This window comes from Schistocerca gregaria, chromosome 4 (genome assembly GCF_023897955.1).
Source record: "Schistocerca gregaria isolate iqSchGreg1 chromosome 4, iqSchGreg1.2, whole genome shotgun sequence".
In the NCBI taxonomy this organism is placed as follows: Eukaryota; Metazoa; Arthropoda; class Insecta; order Orthoptera; family Acrididae; genus Schistocerca; species Schistocerca gregaria.
This window is the reverse complement of record NC_064923.1, coordinates 402,863,062-402,885,846: the sequence shown is the minus strand read 5'-3', so window position 1 is coordinate 402,885,846 and position 22,785 is coordinate 402,863,062. Positions and strand designations below refer to the sequence as shown.

Genomic DNA, 22,785 nt, shown 5'->3' with positions numbered 1-22,785 from the left:
TCTTGTTCCTTGAAAGTAAATAAATTTGATAAATTGTCTGAGATCTAAAGAACTGAGGCAAACAAAGATTTTTTACCATATGAATTAAAAATCATGGATATGCTTCGAAGCAGGTGTTTTATGGAAGTTGCTCATATTTAATTAATAATATGTTTCATACTCTTTAGGATGTGCAGTATAAGGCTTTTTTTTGTTAAGATTAAGATGTCCATTAACATTAATGTTTTGTGAGATGAAGTGCTACTGTCAGATTTTTTTATAAAAAAAAAGGGGGGAGAGAGGGGGGGAGAGAGAGAGAGAGAGAGAGAGAGAGAGAGAGAGAGAGAGAGAGAGAGAGAGAGATAACTGCCAATTATCAATTAAAAAAAGAACGGAGTACTCAGACCAAATCAAATAACTATTATGAACTCATTTCTTTTAGTTTACTCTATTTTTCACCTTAAGATTGAGGTATAGTAAGAATTTGTGTGATCCATTGCTTTTGTTCAATACATAAATATTCAGAAACCAGTGGCAGAATAATGTATATCCAGGGAGCACAAAGGCACAGGCAGGACAGGTAACAAATTGGCAAGGCATTCATCGAAAACTGTTATCAACAACAACTTTCAGTTCAGAGGAGGAAAAATGCGCAGTGTTTTTATTACTCTAAAAATGTGGTGTTTACATAACTTTCACACAGTTTTGATGGCTCACTCTCAAGTAGAACAATACACTTCTCTGATTATTAGCCAATTATACAATTACTGATATTTAAGTATAGATATTTCATATATCTGCAGTTACACTGTTTCTTTTCAAGCTCCATAGTAATATCCAATGACTTGTTCCATCTCTCAATTTTGAACATTTGTAAATCTCAGTACCCAGGCCCAGTCATTTGCCACACGCTGCTTGTCTGGAAGAGTTATTGCAATTCCATTTTCCAGAGACTGCCACTGAAACAGAAGTGGAAGTAAAATAAAAGACACTGGAGTGTAAAATGTATTTTCTATTTATGTGAATATGTAATAATTATTCACTGCAATAATTTTTGTACCTCAAGGGTGCCATCGACTCCAAGCATAGTAATAACTGAGTCCTCTGATAGCGATGGTGCACCAAGAGTAATGACATTGTCTGTAGGCCAGTTCAGCAATGTTGCATAGACAAATACTTCTGAAGAGTTATTTCCACTTTTTGTGTACCTTACATGAACAGAAGACTGAATTTAGTGTCATATAGTAAATGACATACAAAATATATTATTAACTAGTGTACTTAATATATATTGCCAATGTAATTAAAATATGTTCTTCTAACCACAGAAAACTCACTATAATGGAATAAATCATAATTACAGAATTTATAGTACAAAAACTGTAAGTTTCTTCAATAGATAAGTAAAAGTTCTTTCTTCTATAGTGTCAGGCCCTTTTATTTTATACTTTTCAAAATTTTCAACTTATGCAATCTTGAAAACCTGAATATAAAAGGCAATAACACACTACAAAGAGATAAAAATACTTGTTTCAGTACTTGGACGTGTTACCACATCTAGTAGTTCACATTTCTCAAAAATACGTTTATTTGAATCTTTCACCCACCTTTACCCAGCTCCATGAAGCAATCGTGTATGAAATATTAAAACCCTATCACTTATAGTAGAAAAAAGGTAGAAAGATTAGAGTTTAATACCCCACTGACAGTGCGGCCATTAGAGATGAAGAACAAGATCTGACTACATACAGGGTGTTTAAAAAATGACCGGTATATTTGAAACGGCAATACAAACTAAACGAGCAGCGATAGAAATACACCGTTTGTTGCAATATGCTTGGGACAACAGTACATTTTCAGGCAGACAAACTTTCGAAATTACAGTAGTTACAATTGTCAACAACAGATGGCGCTGCAGTCTGGGAAACTCTATAGTACGATATTTTCCACATATCCACCATGCGTAGCAATAATATGGCGTAGTCTCTGAACGAAATTACCCGAAACCTTTGACAAAGTGTCTGGTTTCACATACAGATGAGACGTACTGCTTCAGCTGTTCAATTGTTTCTGGATTCTGGCGGTACACCTGGTCTTTCAAGTGTCCCCACAGAAAGAAGTTACAGGGGTTCATGTCTGGCGAATAGGGAGGCCAATCCACGCCGCCTCCTGTATGTTTCGGATAGCCCAAAGCAATCACACGATCATCGAAATATTCATTCAGGAAATTAAAGACGTCGGCCGTGCGATGTGGCCGGGCACTATCTTGCATAAACCACGAGGTGTTCACAGTGTCATCTAAGGCAGTTTGTACCGCCACAAATGCACGAAGAATGTCCAGATAGTGTGATGCAGTAATCGTTTCGGATCTGAAAAATGGGCCAATGATTCCTTTGGAAGAAATGGCGGCCCAGACCAATACTTTTTGAGGATGCAGGGACGATGGGACTGCAACATGGGGCTTTTCGGTTCCCCATATGCGCCAGTTCTGTTTATTGATGAAGCCGTCCAGGTAAAAATAAGCTTCGTCAGTAAACCAAATGCTGCCCACATGCATATCGCCGTCATCAATCCTGTGCACTATATTGTTAGCGAATGTCTCTCGTGCAGCAATGGTAGCGGCGCTGAGGGGTTGCCGTGTTTGAATTTTGTATGGATAGAGGTGTAAATTCTGGCGCGTGAGACAATACGTGGACGTTGGCGTTATTTGGACCGCAGCTGCAACACGGCGAACAGAAACCCGAGGCCGCTGTTGGATCACCTGCTGCACTAGCTGCGCGTTGCCCTCTGTGGTTGCCGTACGCGGTCGCCCTACCTTTCCAGCACGTTCATCCGTCACGTTCCCAGTCCATTGAAATTTTTCAAACAGATCCTTTATTGTATCGCTTTTCGGTCCTTTGGTTACATTAAACCTCCGTTGAAAACTTCGTCTTGTTGCAACAACACTGTGTTCTAGGCGGTGGAATTCCAACACCAGAAAAATCCTCTGTTCTAAGGAATAAACCATGTTGTCCACAGCAGACTTGCACGTTGTGAGCAGCACACGCTTACAGCAGAAAGATGACGTACAGAATGGCGCACCCACAGACTGCGTTGTCTTCTATATCTTTCACATCACTTGCAGCGCCATCTGTTGTTGAAAATTGTAAATACTGTAATTTCAAAAGTTTGTCCTCCTGAAAATGTACTGTTGTCCCAAGCATATTACAACAAACGGTGTATTTCTATCGCTGCTCGTTTAGTTTTTATTGCCGTTTCAAATATTCCGGTCATTTTTGAAACACCCTGTAGGATGGAGAAGGAAATCAAGTCTGCCCCTTTAAAAGGAACCTTCCCAGCATTTGTCTGGAGCAACTCAGGGGGAATCAGAGAAAATATTAATCTATCTGGAAGGCCAGATGAAAGATTTGGAATGTCATCCTCCCCAATGTAAGTATTTTGTGAAAACCACAGTACTACCTTGATCAGTACTTATAAGAACACAGAAGTATTATGGTAGCGTAATTATTTGTATCTGAGCAAACTGATTACATTTTGATTTGATTCACTTATTATTCATTACTCATTCCCAGATTATACAGGATTTGTCATCAGAATACAATGAAAATAAATAGCTCAAAATATATATTGACATAACATATGTAATATGCTTTCATGAGGATAGGATAGCATAGGTCAACTGTGGCCTTTATAAAGGAATCACCCTTATATTTACCTGAAATGATTTAGGGAAATCAGGGAAAACCTAAATCAAGATGCCCAGTCAGAGCATACTCCATTTTCCTGAATAAGAGGTCAGTGAACAACTGCACTGCATCATTTGATTAGTTCCTGTTGTACAACAGACTTTGACTTACATACAATTTGCTTTGTTACACTGGAAGTGAAAATCAAAGTTTCTAAAAGGTATGCCACAAATAATCAATCAAAATTGCCCATAGGACTTGGAGTTTGACATTTTGTGCAATAGAGGGGTAATGCCCACCTTATCCTTAGCACCTGATAAGCTACAGATTCTCTTGGATCATACCAAATAGCAAGCATCTGAGGAACTCAACGAACCTTGTCAGAGCACAGGTAGGGTGAACTTGGAGTTCCCACATTGGAACTGGCGAGTTCCATCATTTCCTTATAACCATAAGCTCTGGGCTCACTTCAGCAGCAATTTTCAAAGCTACTACTAGTAGCTAGTACTACTAGTTGATAGGTTGGATAACTTGTGAGGCAAAATCCATTAGTGACAACTTCCAACACAACTTCTGTGGCACAGTTTTATTAGTCTTGGTCACATATTGAATCCCTTCCCAAGTTGACATATTTTTCTAGATTGTATTGGGGATAAGATGGAGCTTACAAGAATATCTTCTCCAGCTCCCATGAAGTTGGATGTTCTGTTAGTAGGTATCAGGTTGTGTGTGCCACTAGTGGGAAATAACACAAACCTACAAAGAGAGCTGGAGTAAGCAGTCCTCCTCAAGAATATGCTGTAAAGCAATGTTTAATAAATAATAAAAGAACATGAACTGTTTGTTACCTTATGATTTTTGATTGTGACATAACAATGAAGGCAATTTTGATAAGTATCACCTTCCTGTAACTAAAAAGTATTTGTTAGATCAAGGGCACTTAAGAAATGGGACTCTCTTGGTAGACACATCAACTTCATAACAGGCTACAAGTCTCCAAGGTGTAGCAGAGACATTATAGATATATCTAAAGAAGAATTAAAAAACTAGGGAATGGTCACCATTTTTTTTAAAAAAAAAGAAGAAAGAAAAAACCTAGGCTAAAGGACTGTTGAATTTGAGAAAACAGCAACATTTATTGTTGTTTTCAGTGGGAGAGTTCTCCCAAAGCTCACTGCAGGATATATTTGTCTTAAGATGGGGCTGTTCATTTGAAACATGATGAGCTGCCTTAAATGCCAGCATACTGCCCACACAACACTGACATCAAGGGAAGAAACAATTCATAGAAAATGCAGTAAAACTGCTCTTGGTGGAGTTACTTGTTTATTTCTTCTGAAGTGCATTATTGTTCTGGAGATTACCCTGTCTGGAGTAAGGAGTGTTCTGTGCACCTAGAAGACTAGAATATACAGAAACCCAAGATAAGAAATGAATTACTTACACAAAAGTAAAAATATCTATGAAACCTCGCAAACACAACATTCACTGCTTCATTTGCTTTGCTTTGTAAAATACCAATCCAAGCATTCAGTGCTTCAACATGAAAGGCATAGTCAGAGAGTAAAGCACTCAAATGTTCCTAGCAGTGGATTCATGAGTTGTCTTCTTTAGAAGTGGCTTTCTATACTGTTGTGCTTGTTGCAGTCAGTATCATGGAGACATGCTTTAATACTTCTCTGTCATCATAAACATAAATTACTAAGTTGTCCAATGTGTATCTTCAGAGTAGAGTTAATCACACCATAACAATATTTTACCATGTAGTGTGGAGACTGGTATGTTCGGATTTCCTTCACTACAAAAACACCTGCTACCTATTTTTAACAAAAATATGTCTTTTCACACAAATGTTTGCATTGCCAAGACTTTGTGAGAGTAAAGACATTATATGAATGGACTGAATAGCACATTCAGTTAACCTGAATCTCACAGAGATTGTTTGGATACTTTTGGAAAATATGTTGTATAGAAGATGCCACTACCTCAGACTCTTCAGAACCTGCAGATCACATTGAAAGGGGTGTAGAAAAATTGGTAAGCTCTTAGAAAGTGTGTTACAAGACAATGCCAACAGCTAAGAATCTATAAATGCCACTGATGGAAGTGTGGGACAATGTACCTACAAACTACCGAACAGTATTATGGAGGGTGTCCTAAACTACAACAGAATATGCAATGATATTTGAGAAATGTGCCTATGCCTTAGTGATGCAAGGGCACTATATTACTTTAGTGCAGATTTCTGTTTTTTTTGTCCTGTTTCCATTTATGGTTGATAATACATTTATACTGTGCAGATAAAACAACCTTAAGCTGCACAGAATGTAATTTTATAACAAGTTTTGCTTTTTAGATGGAACCAACTGGTGCTTACATTTGATGGGTGAAATTGCTTGTTATAAAATCACATTATGTGCAACTTGTGGCTGTCTTATCTACATATTATTTACTGTATCTGCAGTGTTACAGGCAGACCATACCTGTGACTGCTAATTTTGTATAACTGAAGTTGCTTTATTCTTTTTATATTCATATGATCATCTAATTTCCCAGTATTTATGTTAAAAGAAAACACAACACAGCATATGATAGCTCTGTAGAGCCAGTGTCATTTTTGGAACAAGTTGTTGCAGTAATTTCATAAAATTTACTGTCCACAAAACCTTTGAAATTTACTATCCAGAAAGCTTTGATGTTATGACCTAAATTACAATCTAAGACAAGCAATGATAGTAAACAGAGGACATGTCAATACTAGAGAATAAAGTCTTTGCAAATTTCATTCCATGTATTTAGTTGGACAGTACTTACGCCTCAAAGACAGGAGTGTGAACAATGTATGTAGATGTCAGCATTTGAGAGAGGACATATAGCTGGGCTCAAAGAGGCCATTTCAGGTAGTCGGCAAATCACTCAACATTTGAATAGGAGCAACGACACTATTTGATAATGTTGGCGGGAATGAGTGAATCATGGCCAAATCAGCGTCAAGAATGAAGTGGTCGATATACAGAAACAACAGAACATGAGGACTGAACAATCATCAGAGAGGCATTTAGAGCTCAGATTCTTCATTATCATCGATCCAACATGCAACTGATGCTTCAGTGACCACAAGGACCATTAATAGGTGGCTCACAGAAAGGTTTCTGAGCTCACAGCACCCTTTGCGCTGACTGCCATTGACCTCTGTACACCAAAAAGCTCGTTTGCAGTTGTGTCAGGCACATTCAGCCAGGGATCTCATTCACTGGGTTGGAGCTGTCTTCAGTGATGAATACTGTTTCAAACTGACCCCTGATGACCAGCAAAGACCTGTCTGGAGGTGCCCCAGACAGTCTGAATGTCACCCACCATACAGTCCAACAACTAGGAGTGAAGGCCTGGTGTGCCAATTCATTTCACAGCAGGACCCCTTTGGTTGTTGTTTGCAGTACCCTTACAGTGTAGCAGTATGTCAATGATATTATATGCCCCATTTTGTTGCCCTTCATGGCAACCCATGCGGGGCTTACATTTCAACATTTCAGCAAGATAATGTATGCCTGCGCAAGGTGAGAATTTCTACTGCTTGTCTTTGTGCTTGCCAAACCCTGTCTTGACCACAATGTCAACAGACCTCTCCCCAAATGAGAACATTCGGAGCATTATGGGCAGGGCCCTCCAACCAGTTTGGGATTTTGATGAACTAACATGACAATTGGACAGAATTTTACATGATATCCCTCAGGAGAACATCTGACAACTCTGTCAATCAGTGTCATGATGAATAACTGCTTGGATGTGAGGCAGAAGTGGACCAAAACATTATTCATTTGCTCAGTTTGTGAAAGTCTTTCTGTTGAATGAATTATCTAATTTTTCTGAAATTGTTATCATTTGTTTGTCTGCACATGCCCCATTTCCATCCCCATTCAGATAATACCTTTGTGGTATACCATTTTTTGTCTTGGAGTGTAAAAACAAAGTTCATTGCTGGTAGTGTGAAACTACTTCAAGACAAGGAACCAGTGTCATATATTTATCCCTTAAAATCACGTCCTGATCTTAATTGTTGCATCAGCATAAAGTTATCATTCATAATGCATGACAGTTTCAATGCTCTGATGTAATTTTATGTCTTCAGATTTACTACTTTCCAGAGAGTCAGATTTACAGTAAAACATCAGTGCCTGTAATTATATAATATTCATGAGCAACATTTTGACTCATTTCATTACTATGTTTTAGAAACAACCTTTGAGATGACACTCAAATGTTTTAAGTACTTCATTATATTACAATTACAACAAATATTTGCCACACCAACAGGCACACAATGACAGTAATCATATACATAGATATCCATCAATAAAGTTGTTCTTGAAGTGACTGTGTCATTATATAAATTTCACCACAGTCAAATTCATTTTGTTGCATAGCTATGATTTACAGCAAAGACGTTAATATTTAATAAAATATTCAATGCTTGATTATAGCAGAAAAAGGAGAAAACACTTGCCACCTTTAAGGGTTGATTTATTGTATTGCCTTAGGTAATTTCTACCATGATATCAACGAATGAATGCAGTAGGGTTACATTAATTTTCTTTCTGGCATTAAAGAGATCCCTGCAATGCTGTGTAGCAATTATTCATTATTTATCATTCATTGCTTTACCACATATTCATGAGGAGGTCTGCTTACTTAAGCTCTTATTGTAGGTCTGGTGTTGATTCCTACAACTGGAACTCGCAAATTGATACCTACTAACAGAACATCCAACTGAAGGAGATGCGATTGTAAGCTCTTCTTCCCACAAGAATCTAGAACATGTCAACTGAAACAGAGATCCAGTACATGAATAAGCCTAATGTAACTGTGGTCCATCCATCTAGTACACTTTAAAAATTGCTGCTGTAGCTATCCCAGAGCTTGCAGTTATAAGGAATTGATGATACTCAACAGTTCCAGCAGGAGAACTCCAAGTCCACCAAACCTGTGCTCCATCAAGATAGTTTTAGTTTCTTACAATTTCTTACTGTTTGGTATGACCCAAGAGAATTCATAGCTTATCAAATGCTATGGATAAGGCAAGTTTTTTGCACAAAATGTCTAACTCCCAAGTACTATGACTAATTTTGATTGATTTTTTGTGACACAGATTTTAAAAACTTGGGTTTTCACTTCCAATGTAACATAACAATTAAGTAGAATGAATAAATTCTATTCCTATCAGCAAATTCAAGAGACATCAGTATTAAATAAATATATCTGGTTTATTAGAAGTAAAGTTGACATTTTCACTGTACCATACTCCTGTTGTTGTAGGGTCTTCTTGTGCTGTCCACGGCTGGGAAGCATAGATAGCTTCACCATTTATTTGAAGCCATGTTCCCATATCCCTTAAGCGCTCAGCATAAATTGGCATTATTAAACCATCCTTTGTTGGTCCAACATTCATTAGCAAGTTGCCTTGTCAGATGAGAATAAAAAGAAGAAAAAAATTATTTGACTGATTTATAATAAAATGAACATAATTTTAATGGACTTTTTCACAAATAGTAATAAATGCTGAATATTTATTGTTACATGAAATGTTTAATGAAGCAACGTAGAGCAGATGATTTCATAGTTAATTATATCAATTGACCCTGCCTAATTCAAGCAAATATGACAGGAAAGAATATTATACACATATATACTTGCTGTATGTTCCTATGGTGCTTGACAGCTGAATCAGGCACAGTAAATAGAAAAATGCAGTCTTGTTTGAATTGAAGAGTAGAAAATAATATTGAAGTTCATGGAACAAAAAGAAGATCTAACAAATATAGGGGGTGAAAGGAAGATGAATTCACACTTAATTCCATAAATATCCATTTCAGTAAGTTACAATAAATAAGAATATTCTACTCAGTTTAGGAAATATACAAACTAATTGATTCTTTTATTTAATAATTATAAATAATGTAAACTGCTTTAGGAACAAATAAACAACTAATTATCATCATGAAAATTTAGTAGTATGTTGGTTTTACTGCATCCTGTTATCTGTATAGACACAAAAGAATTTTGTGCAGTGCATTTCATTTGTATTCTATCCATTTTATCAGTCATGTTAATGAATCATTTTCATGTCTTCAATCATTTTATGTTATACCCCATCAATCCATACATTTTGAGACTGGAGTAATAAAAGTCAATGAAAACTTAAGATTGTGATTTTAATGCTTCAGGTGTTTTACTTAGTTACCTCCACCTCAAGATGGGTACAATCAACAGCATGTTCATACAATCATATGAAACTGTCAAGAAAGCCCATTCTTGGGATGTTGTTTAATTTGTACATCACAGTGGCTTAAATGTTGATAACATCATTAAAGCATTGAGCCTTCATGTAAATATTTATTTTTGGGAATAAAAAGCCACTCAGTGCCAAACTGAGTGAATATGAAGATTGTTGAGAACTGCCAGTTGTTTTTTCATTAGAAACTGCGCTACAAAAGTAGCCATCATGTGTGCGTGCATTGTCATGTAGCAAGAAGAAATCGTTCCCACTCCCTTGTTGTGGGCGAACCAGAATAATATTGACAATTTACAATGGTCCCATTGGGAACAAATTCCTTGTGGATAATGGCATGAGGATCAAAAAGTGTGGTGAGCACTATCATAACTTTCAGTTTTGTCAGTCACACCTTCCTTGGTCTTGGTGAACGTGAAGTCGGTATTCTAAAACTTCCCAAAGATGTTCTATAGGATTCAGGTCAAGACTCTGTGTAGGCCAGTCCATTAGAGAGATATTATTGTCGTGTAACCACTCCACCACAGGTCGTGCATTATGAACAGGTGCTCGATCATGTTGAAAGATACAATTGCCATCCCAAAATTGCTCTTCAGCAGTGGGAAGCAAGAATGTGCTTAAAACATCAATGTAGGCCTGTACTGTGATAGTGCCATGCACAACAACAAGGGGTGCAAGCACCCTCCATGAAAAACATGACCACATCATAACACCACCACCTCCAGGTTTTACTATTGGCACTACGCGAGCTGGCAGATGACGTTCACTGGGCATTCGTCATACCCACACCCTGCCATTGGATCACCACATTGTGTACTGTGATTCGTCATTCCACACAATGTTTTTCCACTGTTCAATCATCCAATGTTTTTGCTCCTTACACCAAGCGAGGCGTTCCTTGGCATCTACCGGCTTGATGTACAGCTTAGGAGCAACCACTCAACCATGAAATCCAAGTTTTCTCACCTCTCATCAAAGTGTCATAGTACTTGCAGTGGTGACTGATGCAGTTTGGAATTTCTGTGTGATGGTCTCGACAGATGTCTGCTTATTACACATTATGACCCTCTTCAACTGTTGGTGCTCTCTGTCAGTCACCAGACAAGGTTGTCCTGTATACTTTTGTGCTATATGTGTCCCTTCCTGTTTCCACTTCACTTCACATCAGAAACAGTGGTCCTAGGAATGTTTAGGAGTGTGGAAATCTCGAGCGCAGATGTATGATGCAAGTGACATCCAATCACCTGACCACATTCAAAGTCTGTGAGTTCTGCAGAGTGCCTCGCTCTGCTCTCTCACAATGTCTAATGACTACTGAGGTCAATGATATGGAGTACCTTGCAGTAGGTGGCAGTATAATGCACCTAATATGAAAAACGTATGTTTTTATGGGTGTCCGGATACTTTTGATCACATAATATAAATCCCCTATTTACCACTGCCTGCCCAAAAAAGACTGTTGAAATTCACGCCTGCCACTTACAGTTGTTAAGCTGGCATAATAGTTACTGCACTGACATTGCTTATATGTCAGGAATAAAATCAGTCTCAGTCTACAATATAAATGTGGGATATCTCCAATGAGCCTGCTATAAATAATGGTGAAATCTACTTTCAGCAGCGTAGTATTGAATGTGTTGAAAACTACAATTTTGGAATTGTTTTGTATAGCATAACCAAGCAACAGAATTTGAATGACAAATGTGGGATACCTCCCAAAACCCTGCTTAAAATACCTTCTGTTATCAACCATGGATTGAACTTAAACATTATTTGTCTCCCTAGTTTGACACATTATTGCACAAATATGCCAGTGGATTCAGGAATTTGTTACTCTGTGAGTACATACTGAATTTTGTTTTTGCCTCAGACTGCCATGGCTAGTGCAGAAAATTGTGTGTTCTTTTTTTAATTGATGAATTTAGATCTTAGATGAGAGCACCTACTGTGAGAAGAGATGCTCTTCCAGAAATAGATGGTGGATGTCTGTCAGGTAGGTTACATTACAGCAGTGCATATTTTGGCTGATGAGGGTAGAGAGGGTTGTCATGGGAACTGGAACTGGACTCTTGAGTGCTGGACTAATCTTTAGCTTAATAAAGATATGAGCGAGGAAATAGTGGGAATCAAATATACACACTATTCCAGGTCTGTTCTGCAAAATATTACATCTGCTTTGACTGTGTGACAACACAACACTACCAACACAAAAAGGAAATGGCATAGTTTCCCATGAACTGTGAGTCAACTATACAATGTTAGGTCATGTAGGGGTTACTAAAGCCACAGTATTTACCATTGTAGTTATTGTGGTCTTCAATTCAGACTCTGGTTTGATTCAGCCCTCCACGCTACTCTATCCTGTGCAACCTTCTCCATCTTCCAGTACCTACTGCAACCTTCATCCTTCTGAATCTGTTTAGTGTATTCGTCTCTTGGTCGCCCTCTATGATTTTTACCCTCGATGCTGCCATGCAATACTAAATTGGTGATCCCTTGATGCCTCATCAAGTGGAAAATGTAATGTCTGAATCATTTCTAGAAATGCATGAGAATTCAGCAAAGAGTAAGAAGTTTAAGTTTGTATTCCATACTCCAGGGTGTGTGGGTAAGTGTCTCTCTATGGAAACTCCTTCATACCCCTTTCTTGTGGATGCCTATACCAACAAGATTTTGCAGGAACAACATTGCCTTTTTTCTAACAATTCCTATTTGAGTTCCCTGATAATATCTGTTACACTATCATATTACCTATAGAAACCACTAATAATATCATCATCTCTGAGTCCTTCAATGGCTGTACTCAGGTTGACTTAATAAGTATGTAATGATTCGAAATACTGCATCAGTAATCTAGAACAGATGACATTAGTGTCTTACAGCTGCACTGTACTTTTTGCAAAATCCTTCCAACGAATCTAAATTTTCTGTTTCCTTATCCTACTAGTCATGAGCTTGTCCTCTTTTATTTTGTTTCATAATATTATCTTTATGTCTTTATTGTGAGCTCCAAATATTTTCCACTAATACTACAAGCTGAACATTACTTCAGTCTTAACTACTCCAAAGTGCAATTCAACCTTTTTTAAATTCTACAGTATTATGAAAAGGGTGGATTATTAATCACCACAAAGACAAAACACTGAGTTGCAGATAGGCACAACAAAAGACTGTTCACATTTAGATTTCAGCCAAAGCCATCATCAGAAAAGAAAAAAAAAAACACACTGAGTCATACAAGCAAGTACACCTAACACACAAATGAGTGCTATCTCCGGCAGTTTCACCCAGAGCACAACATTTGTGTTGAATGAAAGCAGCAGTCTGGACTGAGGAGGGAAGAGGGTGGTATGGCAGAGTATAGCGAGGAGAGAAGAGTACTGTCTGGTGAAGTATGCTGGGACTAGATTGTGGCAGGACAAGGCTACCAGGTGTTGCGTCAAGAAGCTATGGGGAAGGAAAGGGGGGGGGGGGGGGGATGGGAAGAAGAGAAAGAGAGGGGCAGACAAGGGAGAAAAAAGACGTGTGGGTGCAATGGAAAAGATTGGTGCACAAATGCCATTGAGGGGATGTGAACTGGGTGGAGGTGTAGGCCAGAGGGGGTGAAAACTATTGGGTGGATGGTGCAGGAACAGTAGATTACTGAAGGTAGAAGCTGGGATAATTTCAAGAGTAGAGAATGTGTTGTAAGGCTAACTCCCATCGGTGCGGTTCACGAAAGCTGGTGATGGAGAGGAGCACTCAGATGGCCCAACTTGTGAAGCAGCCATGGAAATCAGGTGTGTAATGTTCAGCTGCATGTTGTGCCATAAGGCAGTCCACTTTACTGTTTGCCTCAGTTAGGTGGTGGACAGATGGTTGGTTGTCACAACAATACAAAAAGCTGTGTAATGATTGCAGCAGTGCTGATATGTGACATGGCTGCTTTTACAGATGGCCCAGCCTCTTACAGGGTATGATAAGCCTATGACAGGAGTGGAACAATAATTGCTGGGTAGGTGGATTGGGCAGGTCTCGCACCTGGGTCTTCCATAGGAATGTGACGTGGGGGTGACTACTATGTTTTGGAGGTTTAGTGGGTGACAGAATGCTTTAGGAGGGGTGGAAAGGTTCTTTGGTGGGATGTCTCTCATTTCAGAGCATGATGATAAATAAACAAAGCTATTACAAAGGATGTGGTGTTGTTCCAGTCTGGAGCAGTACTGGGTGACAAAGGGGGCACTACACTGTAGCTGGTATGTGATGTTGGTGGGAGGATTGAGCGAGTGGAGATATGGCATGGGAAATATGTTTGTGGTCTGCAGTATAGTACTTGTTTGTCAAGATCTTTGTGAGATTTTCGGCATATTGAGTAATGGGGTTCCAATCATTACTGATTCACCATCCTTCAGAGCCCTTGCTGTGTGGGAGGGATTTTTTGGTGTGATAGGGATGGCACCCACTGAAATGCAGGTACTGTTGATGGCTGGTGGGTTTAATGTGGACAGAGGTGTGGATGGAGCCATCAGAGAAAAGGAAGTCAAAGTCCATGAGGGTGGAATGCTGGGTTGGGGACGACTGGTTGAAGCAGATGGGATAGAAGGTGTTAAAGTGGTGAAGGCATGAGAACAGTGTCCTGACCCTGAGTCCAGATAATGAAGATATCAGAAATGAACCTGAACCAGAAAAGGGGTTTGGGGTTTAGGTACACTAGGAAGGTTTCTTCTAAAACAGGTTGGCGTAAGAGGGTGCCATGTGGGTGCTCATGGCTGTGTTGCGGATTTATTTGTGTACCTTCCCTTCAAAGCAGACGTATTTGTGAGTTAGGATAAAGTTAGTACTGTGTGTGAGGGACTTTGGTAGAGGCAGTGTTCAACTGCAGCAAGATGATGGGCTTGAGGAATGTTGGTGCATATGAAAATGGCATCAACAGTGATGAGTAGGGATCCAGGAGGTAAAGGGGTGGGGGATAGCGGAGAGTCGGTGAAGGAAGTGGTTGTTATCTTTCCCATGGAGGGCTGCATTTCAGATTGGAGGTGTTGGTCAATAAGTGCTGAAATTCTTTCAATGGGGACACAATAAGCAGCTACATTGTTGTGTCCAGGATTGTTGGGTTTATGGATTTTGGGTAGGATGTAGGAGATGGGTGTCATGGGGGTCATACGGGTAACAATGAAAATGGGTTCATGGGAGATGTTCTAGGAAGTGCATAATGATTTAAGCAGTGATTGGAGGTTATGTTGGATGAATGGGATGAGATGGCAGAGTTTCTAGGTGGGGGAGACACATAGTCACTGCAATTCGTAACGACAGTTGTGGAACCTTTGTCTGCAGATAGGGTGATTAGGTCAGGATTTGTTGTGATGTTCTGCATGCTGTCCTCTCTTCTGCTGAGAGGTTGGTGTTCTGAGGAAGGGACATGGGAATGGATGTTGAGGCCAAGCTGTAGGTAAGAATTCCTGGGATGTGACCAGGGGGTGTTATGTGGGAGGGTAAGAGGATAACAGTCGGATGGTGTTATGAACTGGAAGAGGAAGGGTTCAGTGTTGGGAGTAGGTGAGTTATAGTTGGAGTGACTCATGCAAAGAACTGTTTACATTGCAGGGATTAGGAGGAGGAGAATAGGTATTTGACAAATCCAACATGGTTAAATTTGGGTTGGGCTGAAGGTGAGGCCTTTGAATAGGACTGAAACTTCTGTGCAGATTAGGATTTTGGTGGGAATGTTAACAACTGTGGTCCAGGATTGTGTGGAGCGTTTGTAGGGTGTTTCAGGTGTTGTGGTACCAAACAGATGAGCGAGGGAGGGTCTGGGTGCTATGAGGGGTATAACATTGTGGGTAGGACAGAGGTTGAATAATGGTGCCCCAAGGCAGCAGTAGGATGTCAGCAGACTGGATAACTTATGGAGATGGTGTCTTGAGTGCTCTTTCAGGTGCTGGAGAGCAAGGGGTTCATTTTCAGAGATGTGATGTGTAAGTATGGATTACACAGTAGCAGTATCTTTAAGAGAGATGGTTCTGGGATGCCTCTGCTATAGAGACATGTTTCTGCAGTTCGAGATCTGTGAAAGACAGGGAGTGGAAGAATATGAATAGGTGAGTGTTATTGTGACAGGAAGGGTGGGATCTAGAGAAAGGAATTTTTATTATTAGGCCATTGGGGGGGGGGGGGGGGGGAATTCTATGGTTCAGGCAACATTTACAAACAGGATGAGGAACTGGACTTTAGCCAGGAAAAGGGATACATTTCTGAACTAGTGCAGAAAAATGGAGCAGGGGTCCATTATAGCAGTGATTGCATTCCAGGAACAGGAAATGACTTAGGAAAAGGCTGAATGAAGGCATGAAGTGTTTGTGAGGGGAACTGGATAACAAAAAAGGCCTGAAAATTACATACAGACACGTAAAAACAGGCACAAATGCTTAAAAATACAAACAAATACATAAAATGCACACAAATACACAAAAATACATGAAAATACATAAAAACATGCACAAATATATATATAAAATGTTCAAAAACATGGGGAAAAAATAATGCAATGGGTGAAGAATGGGAGAACGTGTGTGTTGGGATAAGGGAAGAGAGAGAGGAGGAGGGGGGATTGGTTAGGTTCACAAGTTCATGTGGCACAGGTAAGTGTGGGAAATAACGTATGAAAACATGTGAGGATGGGGAGGAAATGTTATAAATAGTAAATAATTGTAATTGTTGACAGGAAAAATTTGGAGCATAAGATGCTGCACCAACAATCTGTTTGATCATGTAACTATGCACTATGTGCAAACAAGATCATTGATATAGTGTGGCTTGGGTCTCACTGCTTAGAGAATAGTAACAAAGGAAAACATCATAGGGTTTTGAGATGGAAGAAAAGCCATGTGGAAAGTTCAGGTATAAGTACCAAGAATATTACAAAAATGACAGATTGCTACTCACCGTAAATACAAAATGTTGAATTGCAGATAGGCACAATGAAGAGACAGTTACACATTGAACTTTTGGTGAAATCCTTCTTCAGGAAAGATAATGTGCATACATTCACACAAGCAATTATGCATCACACACATGACTGCTACCTCCATCCACTGTGTCTAGAATGCAACAGTCGCTTTGAATGAAAGCAACAATCGTGAGTGAGGAGTGGAGGGAGGAGGAATAGGAGTGTTTGGTGGGTGGAGGGAACAGCACTATGGCAGAGCATACACGGGCTAGACTGTGGCAAGACAAGGCTATCAGTTGCAGAATTGGAGGCTGTGGAGGAGGGAGGGGGTGAGGGAATGGTGAGCAGAAAGAGAGAGGGGCAAAGGAGAGGCAAAAAGCCTGGTGAGTGCATTGACAGAGAGAGGTGTACATGTGGGTGAGGGGTCATGAACTGGAATACCACTGTTAATGCCAGTACACTGTACTCCAACAACCCTCATGCCTCTGAATCTTGCCACTATTGAACACATCCTCTCCCAAATCTGACTGACTCTAAAATCGCTACCTGATTCTTCATACATCTTACTAACTTTATCCTTACTCACAATTGCTTCTTCTTGGAAGGGAAGGTATACAAACAAATCTGTGGCACAGCCATTGGCACGAGCATGGCACTTTCCTACACCAACCTGTTTATGGGCTATCTAGAGGAAACTTTCCTAGCCTCCCAAGGCCCCAAACCCGTGGTCTGGTTCAGATTCATTGATGTCTTCATGATTTGGACTCAGGGTCAAGACACTCTGTTTCTCATGCCTTCACAACACCTTCTGTCCCATCTTCTTCACCTAGTCCTCCCAAATCCAGCACATCACCTTCCTGGACTTTGGCCTTTTCCTCTCTAATGGTTCCATCCACACCTTTGTCCATATACACACCAACTACCAGCAATACAAACATTTTAACAGCTGCCATCTCTTCATGTAAGGAAAATAAGGAAATATCTACCCAACAGCAGGCTACCCAGGGATGGTGTATCTGCAGTGATGAAAACCCCCCTTGCCCAGTATGCCGAAGGTCTCAAAAAAACCTTCATAGACATACACTATCCCCAGACCAAGTCTGCAAACAGACTTTGTGTGAACTTCCCCACACACCCTCAACCCTAGCACCATCCCCAAGAACCAGCTACAAAGGAGTGTCCCCTTCATTACCCAATACCAACCTGGACTGAAAGAAGTGAACCACATTCTTCATACGGACTCTGATTATCTGTCATCGCGCTCTGAAATGAGATCCATCTTACCCTATATCATTCCCACCCCACCTAAAGTGGTGTTTCATCACCCACTGAACCTTCACAACATCCTAGTGCAATCCTATGCCATATCCCTATGGAAGACACAGGTGCAAGCCCTACCCAATCCACCCACTTAACACTTTCTATTTCAGTCCTTACCCTATGCCATAAGAGGCTGGGCCACCTGTGAAAACAGCCATGTCATACATCAGCCCTGCTGCAATCATCTGTAGGTGAAATAATGTGCAGAGGTAAATAAATTATGAATTTTTACTTTCTTCATAAATTTTTTAGCAAATGTAACAGGTAACTGTTTGTGCTATTTATCCTTTATTCTACATGATACACTGATTACATGTGCTATCAGTATTGTACATTGTGAGTTGTTTCCCAAGTGGTTTTAAAATGTATCCAATGTTGTTGTTGTTGTTGTTGTGGTCTTCAGTCCTGAGACTGGATTGATACATTAGCAAATTGTTTTAAAATAATTCAAAATAAGTAATCAGAAATATCTCACCATTACAACTGACTGTTGAAACCAACTGCTCAATCAGTTCATGAGTTGTCATGTAATCTTCTAACTTAGCATTTCTTCTGTATCCCCATGATGCTTTATCAATGGTTAAACAGTTCTCCCATTTATGTGGCTGAAGAACACCTTATTATAACAAATAAAAATAAGGAAAAGTTAGTTACATACATATGCCTTTCAAGATGGTGTGGGAACACCATTCACAATAAAAACAGAACATAGCTGCTACAGGTAAAATATTGCATTTTATTGCTGTGCACCTGCAGAAGCATACAACAGAAGACAATAGTAAACCACATGGAAATAACCCAAAAGGTTGGAAGTTTGGATAACATATTTGCAACCACAGTGATCTAAATTTAATTGTAATAAAATAATCAGACTTGATCACAAGATAGAATATGTTTAATTAATGCTGATCACTTTCAATCTATACAGATAATCTTCAGACCATAAGGTAGCTCCTTCAGTGATCCACAAAGAGTCTGAGTGGAGTTCAGATGCAGTTGTTATTTGTAGATCATCCTCTAGTTGAAGACTAGCTTTCCTCAGAACTGTTTTACAGTTGCTTCCAGCCCATTATACACAGATTTACCATGGCTAGAAACCAAAAAGGAGTATTCAGAATCAACAGAAAAATCATTTTTGTGATCACATGTTTTTAAGGCTTTTTCTATTTTTAAACTAAGCAGTGCATCTGTCAGTGAAATAATGCAGTTTCTTGACTGATGGACAGTTTACAGCCAAACTCTTAACCATTCATTTCTAAGCAGCATTTACAAATCCTACATTGTGCTCCATATCATCACTTATATAGCAGTGTTTTGCTACTATCAATTTATTTTCCTCATTTATCGCATAAACACAAATAATATGGATTGTACAACTGCTTCTTGTCCAGTAGTAACTCTGGATTTAATTCTGAGTTACATAACTGTAGTTTTTAGCAAAGTCCTTTAACAGAGTTGTTTTTTGGGGGGTTAGATTTTCTTCCAGATTATTCAAGGATCTTGCTCAACACTTAGATAAAAATAGCATGAGGGTGGTTTAATTGTATGATATTCCACTGGTTCTTTATTGTGATACTCGGTGGCAAAATAAAATACAATTTGGAGCTAAGACTTCCTAAGAATTAATCTTGCTCATCTTATTATTTCAGCACACTCGCCAATCTCTTCTGATTGAAATTTGTTTCTCGAAGTGCTGCAGTTATTGCTGGAAGTTATGAGTACATATCCAACATCTAGTTCTCAAAATAAATACGGTGCTTCTGTTAAACAACATATCATCCATTGTAGTCTTGTTTACAATAACCATTCAATATAAAAGTACTTCATCATTTGGAACATAACAATTATATTTATATGAACAAGTCCGAAAATGATCTGTCTTATTTAACTGATTCCAATTGAGAGAATGTATAACAAGTTTTTGTGTTCCCATGATGTCATATGCATTATCATGGCCACCCTTCCTCTATGGTTCATACCATATCAGCAAGGCAGGACCCAATGACTTGGAAAGAATCACATGACCCGCAAGTACAGTGAACATGATAAGATTGTATCAACATCATGGCTTGTAAACCAGTTTCATGATACATGCACATAAATAAGACATACACCTAAAAGTAGATTATGTAATGCATCATAAGCTTTTTGTAATAGTGATCATTGTTCTTTGCTTCAAAAAATGCTTGTGCAACACACCACTTCACTAAAGTGATATCTTACAGTAAAAGTGTGTATGATTTTGGTATCAACAACTCAGTGTCATCATCAACAGTTGAAGACTGCTTTACCAGTCTGTCCAACAGTCTGTACTCAATGTCACTATCACCACCTTTGTGAGCTAATTTTTCTTTCAAAAACTCTGACAATTTGACCTCACTGAAACAATTATCACAGTGCTGCATGCAGCCACAGTTTTCCGTGTCACATACAAAAAATTTTATGACTTCTTTATAAGTTTCTTCATTGTGTTCCAGATCCAAAAGTGTTACTTTTTGATGGATATCACAGACACACACCAAATGGGTGGCTGCAGCATTAGCTAAAATAAACTGCTTTGGTCTTAGTGTACAAAATCTAGAAACAATAATGTTAATGTTTGGGTTCTCCCATTTAAAAAAGAATATAGTTTTTCAATTGCAGAGTGTAAACCTTTGTTGCATATGCACATTCCTCTGAAAGCTAACTTTGTTTTTTGCTCCTGGTAACAGACATGGAATGACCCCTGTCATCCTTAGAGATAACTGTTTATTTATGAAACTTTACTTGAAATCGTATTGTAAGCTGTATGGTGTGTATTGTAAGCTGTATGGTGTGTAAATAATATGATTTACCAGGAAACCTATACAGACAGGCCAAGTTGGCAATCACCATGACATCCTGAAATGAGCACTTAAAATGACCTCATGATGAACTATAAAAACAAGTATATTATAAAATATGTTTATTACATACTATGTACCTGGATTGTAGCGATCAGTACATGTATAGAAAGATCCATGAGTACATAAAGTGCCTGTACCCCAACGATCGTTTGTGACCACAGTTTCTCTTACGGGACTTTCATTGAACAACCAAGCAATAAATTCCTTTGATGTCCAATATTCATCTGATGCCTCCCACTCTCCATCAGACCATACAATTTCAGGCTGATATGTGTTCACCTGCAAAAATGTGTTGCTTATATGAAACCTAGATGTAATTATCAAACTTATTTTGTTATCAGACAATGGAAAATCCATTCTCTCTCTCTCTCTCTCTCTCTCTCTCTCTCTCTCTCTCTCTCTCACACACACACACACACACACACGTGACCACTGTTTTCATGCTCTGGGCCTGGCTGTGAGTATATCTATATGAGAAGTAGTCTGCTGTGTTGGTGGGGGCAAGGACAAGGCACTGAATGGAGGAAAATGCTAGTGCTGCCTGTCACAGCATACAGGGATGTGGTGGGGACTGGATAGGCATCTGGGTGCAGTGCTGGGAGGATTAACTGGGGGGGAATAATATTTTGAGGTAACTCAACACTTAGGCAAAAAGTATTCGCTGCTTGAAAGAAAGTAGTTACCACAATGTGTGGGGCTCATAGTCACACATCTTGTAGGCATCTGTTTAAAAGGCAAGGAATTCTTACAACAGCCTCACAGTACATTTACTCAGTAATGAAATCTGTTCCGAACAACATGGACCAGTTCAAAAACAACAGTGGCATTCATGATTGTAATACCAGAAGGAAGAAAGACTTACACTATTCTCTACTTAACCTATCTTTGGCACAGAAAGGGATAAAATATGCTATTATAAAACGTTTCAATAAATGGCCAGATGAAATAAAATGTCTGACAGACAGCAGCATTAGTTTCAAAATAAACTGAAATCATATTTCCTTGACAACTCCTTCTATAACATAGATGAATTCTTGGATTGGTATAAATAAATCTATAGGTATAATATATGCATTTTGTGCCATTTAAAGAAATGGGGTAGGTAACAAAAATTTTAAGCTAAAAAAAAGAACCTTGATTCACATGTGCTTTTCTTATGCAATTGACACATTCCACATCATAACAACTACCATGAGGTTGATCAATCGAGCACATAACTAACTGACTTAACTACCTTTCCCGATTGAATAACATCGGGGATAGGCCACAACCCTGTCTCACTCCATTTCCAACCACTGCTTCCCTTTCATGTCCCTTGACTCTTATAACTGCCATTTGGTTTGTGTACAAATTGTAAATAGCCTTTCGCTCCCTGTATTTTACCCCTGCCACCTTCAGAATTTGAAAGACCATATTCTAGTCAACATTGTCAAAAGCTTTCTCTAAGTCTACAAATGCTATAAATGTAGGGTTGCCTTTCCTTAATCTATTTCCTAAGCTAAGTAGTAGGGTCAGTATTGCCTCACGTGTTCCAACATTTCTACGGAATCCAAACTGATCTTCCCCTAGGTCGGCTTCTACTAGTTTTCCGATTCGTCTGTTAAGAATTCGTATTAGTATTTTGCAGCCGCGGCTTATTAAACTGATAGCTCGGTAATTTTCACATCTGTCAACACCTGATTTCTTTGTGATTGGAATTATTAT

The 22,785-nt window shown here is 39.0% G+C and overlaps 1 protein-coding gene across 1 annotated transcript in view; it reads right to left on the bottom strand.

Moving 5' to 3' along the window:
* Positions 1-612: 612 nt before the first annotated feature.
* Positions 613-22,785, bottom strand: part of LOC126267506 (alpha-L-fucosidase-like) — a 93,987-nt gene continuing 71,814 nt past the window's right edge. Inside the window, exons 5-9 of the mRNA XM_049972803.1 lie at positions 21,159-21,360; positions 18,672-18,812; positions 8,960-9,122; positions 1,040-1,187; positions 613-938 (exon numbers count right to left, since the gene is read on the bottom strand). Coding sequence (XP_049828760.1) covers positions 837-938; positions 1,040-1,187; positions 8,960-9,122; positions 18,672-18,812; positions 21,159-21,360 — 756 coding nt within the window. The 3' untranslated portion in view covers positions 613-836. The remainder of the gene's footprint in view (positions 939-1,039; positions 1,188-8,959; positions 9,123-18,671; positions 18,813-21,158; positions 21,361-22,785) is intronic.